The 5,811-nt window shown below is 39.7% G+C and overlaps 1 protein-coding gene across 1 annotated transcript in view; it reads left to right on the top strand.

Annotated features, from left to right (window-relative positions):
- The first annotated feature begins 321 nt into the window (after window positions 1-321).
- The window catches only part of LOC118411496 (centrosomal protein of 152 kDa-like), a 51,125-nt gene continuing 45,635 nt past the window's right edge, over window positions 322-5,811 (top strand). Inside the window, exons 1-3 of the mRNA XM_035813797.1 lie at window positions 322-377; window positions 2,490-2,543; window positions 3,027-3,157. Coding sequence (XP_035669690.1) covers window positions 3,053-3,157 — 105 coding nt within the window. The 5' untranslated portion in view covers window positions 322-377; window positions 2,490-2,543; window positions 3,027-3,052. The remainder of the gene's footprint in view (window positions 378-2,489; window positions 2,544-3,026; window positions 3,158-5,811) is intronic.

The raw sequence follows: 5,811 nt of genomic DNA, 5'->3' as shown, positions 1-5,811 counted from the left end.
ACTTCTCACCTAAATCATTCTTAATTGCTCTAAAGTTCAGAGCAAACTTCAAAATGAGCAAATAGTTAAAAATAAATCAATAGACAAAACTATTTTTCCAGATTTACATCATGCATTTGAAAAGAAATGATTTGCAAATTTGAAAAGTTACTAGAAGCACATTTTGTTGCGGTACGTCAAATCTCGGGAAAATAACAATACTGACCTTTGACCTACTAAAGGTCTCGTCCTCAGGGTAATATGTAGAACATCTTGGATACGAGAGCTAGCGATACGGTCCACGATTGGTTGTTTTTAACTCGTGACTAAATCTGACCAATCACATCACTGATTTTCAGATTACCAGTTCCCGCCTTTGGATCCAAGATGGAGGGAGGGTAAGTTGAATCTGGTTATTGGCAAACTTGCGGAATTCTATGTTTTAGTCGAAAATCACAGAAAAATTGGAGCAAATACTCAGTTGTTTACTTCAGAGATAGCCTTGCGGACAAAAAGTGACCAACTTTGTAGCAATAATGAGGTACGAACGAATGAAAAGCGCCTGAGAAATTTTGGCAAAAAAACAGGCGGCTTGATAAAATCATGACCCCTTTGGTTTTGCTTTACTTTTCTTACAACAAATTCTGTTAAATCTGCACCGTTTGATAGGTCCTGCATATACGGATGTAGATCTTGCTTATGTAGGATATTGGGTACATTTACTGTATCCATGATACTTATTTTACCCTTTCGTTTATCAGACAATGACGGGACAAACAAACTTGGTCGTGCAACAGCGACACCTTGCGGATCTGATAATATGAACAGGTTGTCAATCGGCAATGTTATATTTAGCCTGTTTGTAACTTACCGATACCAAAGCTGGTCCAATCCTATTTTATTTAATTCTGGTTTCGATATGTGAAAAGTTTCGACCACTCTCCTTGGACCGAAAAATATTTATACCTCCAAAACATAACACAACATACAAGCAATTTACAAACAAACAAACATATTATCAAGTTACTTAAGTCAACTATCATTCAAAGAAATAGAATGTGGGTTTAAAACATCTGAAAATGTTAGATTATGGTAAAATAGCGTCATTGCTAAAAGTTTGCAGTTGTTTACTTGGTTGGTCATTTCTGCACATAACAATAAGGGGGCGGGTCTATTTCAGCTGTAAGGTTGGGTGAATGGCTTCTCTATTGTTACCATTCTTCTTATATCCATTGTTTCATTACTGTGCTGTAAGTGTTAGATGTCAGAACTCAATTGCTGCACACACCGGGGGGTAGGTACAACCTTGTTTTACTTTCTCCTAAAGTTTGTAAAAAACTGTCTCTTTAAGTTTAACTAAGTTTTAGTTGTGATGACTTTTTTGTGTCTTTGAACTATATGTATAAAAAACAATCAGGGCTCGAAATTCATTTTTGGGAATAGGTACACTGGTGCACCCAACGGGTGCACCAAAATATTTTTGGGTGCACCACATAAAATAAAGTAGAATATCAGAATAATAATTGCAAACCTACTAGATTAGTAATTTGAAAGGAGCTCTTCGGAAATCGGAAGTACTATGACAGACATTTCATTATGTTTCTAACACATAGGTGTCAAGAATATGGTGTTTACTTAATATACTGACATCAGCCTTGTCAAAACAAGGCGGCAGGCGGCGATTTTAGCCGCCTACTTACATTTTTCCAGCCGGCTACTTTGGGGTAGAATTTCAAATAATAAAAGTTTAAGTCCAGTGCTCCTGTTACAAAATCCCCCAGCAATTTGTTTTGATAAACCTCCGGCAGTTTTATGATAGTTGGCCCCCGGTTAGGGGTCATAGCGGGGAACCTAGGCGGAATTTTTTTGAAATTCAGGATTTTTTTGTCAATTCAAAGTTTAAAGATAACAATAAAAGTTACCCGAAATACACTCCCAAACCATTTCTAGGGGTCTAAATTAAAAAATTTTCCCAGGGGGAGGCCCCCAGACCCCCTACGGGATGGGGGGACACCCCCCTCCCGTACCTACCCCCCGCTCGCCACTTCGCGGCTCGCCACAAGCCGCTACGCGCCTTGCCTGCTACTTTCATATATTAGCCCCCTACTCTAAAATTTTGTGACAAGGCTGGACATCTTAACATACATAAGCCTATGAAAATATTTGGGTCCACCCTGTGCACCCACAGAAAAAATTGGGTGCACCTGGGTGCACAAAACCCCAGTATTTCGAGCCCTGCTACTGCTTTGCTAAACTTCCATAATGGATTGATATTGTAAAGCGCTTGTAGGTTAAGGTGAATTACACCCATATGCCAATACTTTCAGATCTGTATAGGCTAGGTATGCCAATGCAAATCTATGCAAGAAAAGAAGGATTTTTGATGGATTGTTGATTTAATAAAGATATGTAATATGTAACGTTAGAAGAATAACAAATGTCTTTGAATTGATACCATTCTTTGCCAGTCTCCTGAAAACTTCCAACCTAACGAGCTGTTGTTGTTGCAGTTGCTCCATCTGTCCATCTTGATATGAGCTGCAGTAAAGGCATCTGTTTTCAAGGTATTTGTAACTGTCAAAGTATGATGATACAGGATGTAATTGTTCTGAATTTACAGACAGAAAAAAATAGATAAGAATTTACAAAATTTGGGGTAAGTCTCAATCAATTTTACTGTTGGTTAGTGTAAGTTCAATTAATCCATAATTAATTTTAATAAATTGAGTTTTGTTAATTTAGGAAACTTGAAATGTCTGATTCTTACATCACACTTCATCACACCTCTCCTCACACATCACACCAACCTACAAAAAATTGTCTCTGCTAACACCATCTCATTTATATGTCCAGAAATGTCAGTAATTTCATCCTCCACTCCAAACTACAATCATTTTATTTCTAGTAGTAGTGCTAGTTGATGAGTGTCATTTCACTTAATGTTTATTTTATACCTTATTATTATCATTTCCTTTCAGTGTATATGTGCAATTAGCTTTTGGGATTGAATTTGCATTAAAGTTATTACTATTGTTGTTTTACCACAGTGTCTACTACAGGCTAGTGAGCTGAGATGTCCATGTTGAACCCTGGCACCAGCCTCCACTTTGATGGACAGGCACTTCAGGATGAGGCTGAGGCTGAGTTTGAGAAGGAGGACAGGGAGAGGGAGAAAGAGGTCAGAGGTCACCTCCAGCCATGGGGCTGCTTCCTTTACCTCCCACCTATTCTGTCAGCTTTCCTTGATTCCTTGTCTGTGTTTTTTGCATGAAAGTGGTTTTGAAAGTTGGTTGATTTGAAGGCATGCATGTGTCTACAGTGCATTTGGTTATAAATGATGCAAGTCTAAAGGTGAACCACAGTTTAGTTCACAGAAGAGCTGTTCTTCCACAGATCATGACAGGTAAGATTTGAACAGGTTCATTGTACCAAGGAACTTCTCTTTTTAACAAGCACAATGAACAGTAAACCCTGGCTTGAAAACCCGTCCTAAGACTGCAACCCTTTCCAGTAGCGTACATATCTGGGAAGCGACAACTGTCAGGGTTGGAGCTTCTAACCTTGGGTCACTCAACACTTGACTGCGCACACTACACATCCCAGGATTTCAAGGCTTTTCAGCAGCAGTACATGCTCCATTTCCTAAGCAAATGAGTGCAATTCCGTTCGTCGGCTGATTTTTGTTTAACCCAAGAGCTGATGGTCCCTTGGCTTGAACGTTATGCAGCTTTCCTGGGTCCTCTTGACAAAGGAACTGTCTGGTGTCTAGCGGTAATGCGTGGGGATTTTGCTTTTCTCAACCGCATACCAGTAGTTTAAGAGATCAACAACTTTAAGAGATCAACAACTAGGACAGTTGGTAGAGGATTCAGTGCATTGACCAAGAAGGATTCTGTGAGGGAGGTAGAAGGAACAAAATGGAAAGCAAAGTAAAAGAATAATATTTAACCTATCAAAACTACTGAAGAAGAAAGAATTACCTAGTTCTACTATTTTTATTGGCTGTCTTGTATACTGTAATTCTTGATTTTATTGCGGTAACTTAATTTTAGCGTTTTTAGCGCCCACTAGTCGAGCGCTAAATTTTCATTACGCGACTTTTTCATTACGCGAATTCACCACCGCCCTCCTCCCTCTAATGTCGCGGCACCGATTTCTGGTTTTGTTATATACGGTCACGATCTAACTCTTATCCTTTACAAAAACGTGCACACATTACACTAGTAATTCACACAGGAACAAGAAGTTCGTCGTTCTTCAAGAAATAAAACATATATTTAAATGGAAAGTTTGTCGTCATTTCTTTTACAAGTGAAAGCATGCCGACGCAAACAACACAAATTCGTTACGAGCTGAGCTGCATATTTACACAATCGTATTTATCAATATTATTCTACGCTACGATTTAGAAGTTTGTCCATAAAATATACAAAACAGTTACGAAGTTCACGTTGTGCTACGATGTTGCACAAGACTTAGAAAATGTCCTCGTCATCTTAGCGTGCAGACAACAACAGCAAAAATGGCGTCGCAGAAAAAAATACAAAGCCACTACGGAATATTTGGTGTAAATCTACGAATTTCTGAGCTATGTCCAGTATCAGGGTGAAGTGCACGAAGTTAGGGTGTACGAAGTTGTACGAAGTTGTACTAGGTTACAACCGTTTCCCACTGGCTTTGATGCTATATCGGGAGTCACAGATGACGTCAAAACATTTATTGGATGACGTAATCTAACTTCGTACAGTAGGCAGGGTAGGGTGTCAAGTGTACGAAGTTGTCCGAAGTTGTGCAAAGTTACGTGACGTCATCTAACTTCGTACAGTAGGCAGGGTAGGGCGGCATGTGTGCGACGTTGTCCAAAGTTGTGCAAAGTTACGTGACGTCATCTAACTTCGTACAGTAGGCAGGGTAGGGCGGCATGTGTGCGAAGTTGTCCGAAGTTGTGCAAAGTTACGTGACGTCATCTAACTTTGGACAGTGGGCAGGGTAGGTCAAAAAGTGTGCAAAGTTGTCCGAAGTTGTGCAAAGTTACGTGACGTCATCTAACTTTGGACAGTGGGCAGGGTAGGTCAACAAGTGTGCAAAGTTGTCCTCATCTAACTTCGTACAGTAGGCAGGGTAGGGCGGCATGTGTGCGAAGTTGTCCGAAGTTGTGCAAAGTTACGTGACGTCATCTAACTTTGGACAGTGGGCAGGGTAGGTCAAAAAGTGTGCAAAGTTGTCCGAAGTTGTGCAAAGTTACGTGACGTCATCTAACTTTGGACAGTGGGCAGGGTAGGTCAACAAGTGTGCAAAGTTGTCCTAAGTTGTGCAAAGTTACGTGACGTCATCTAACTTCGTACAGTAGGCAGGGTAGGGCGGCATGTGTGCGAAGTTGTCCGAAGTTGTGCAAAGTTACGTGACGTCATCTAACTTCGGACAGTAGGCAGGGTAGGTCAACAAGTGTGCAAAGTTGTCCGAAGTTGTGCAAAGTTACGTGACGTCATCTAACTTCGGACAGTGGGCAGGGTAGGTCAACAAGTGTGCAAAGTTGTCCTAAGTTGTGCAAAGTTACGTGACGTCATCTAACTTCGTACAGTAGGCAGGGTAGGTCAACAAGTTAATTAATACATAGTAAAAACTTATATATGTGTAAATAAGATACACACCACTCACGCATATAAACAAATAAAATATAGATGCACATTAATCAGAACAAAATCAATGTTCATGCAATGTAAAAAAATTCATTTATTTCAATTTTTTTGTCTTTTATTTCTCCTCTTAACGTTCGTTTTAACAATGCACACAAAATAATTTAAGTTCACTCTTAATGTTATATTTCCCTTT

This window comes from Branchiostoma floridae, chromosome 3 (genome assembly GCF_000003815.2).
Source record: "Branchiostoma floridae strain S238N-H82 chromosome 3, Bfl_VNyyK, whole genome shotgun sequence".
In the NCBI taxonomy this organism is placed as follows: domain Eukaryota; kingdom Metazoa; phylum Chordata; class Leptocardii; order Amphioxiformes; family Branchiostomatidae; genus Branchiostoma; species Branchiostoma floridae.
This window is presented reverse-complemented; position numbering and strand designations above follow the sequence as displayed.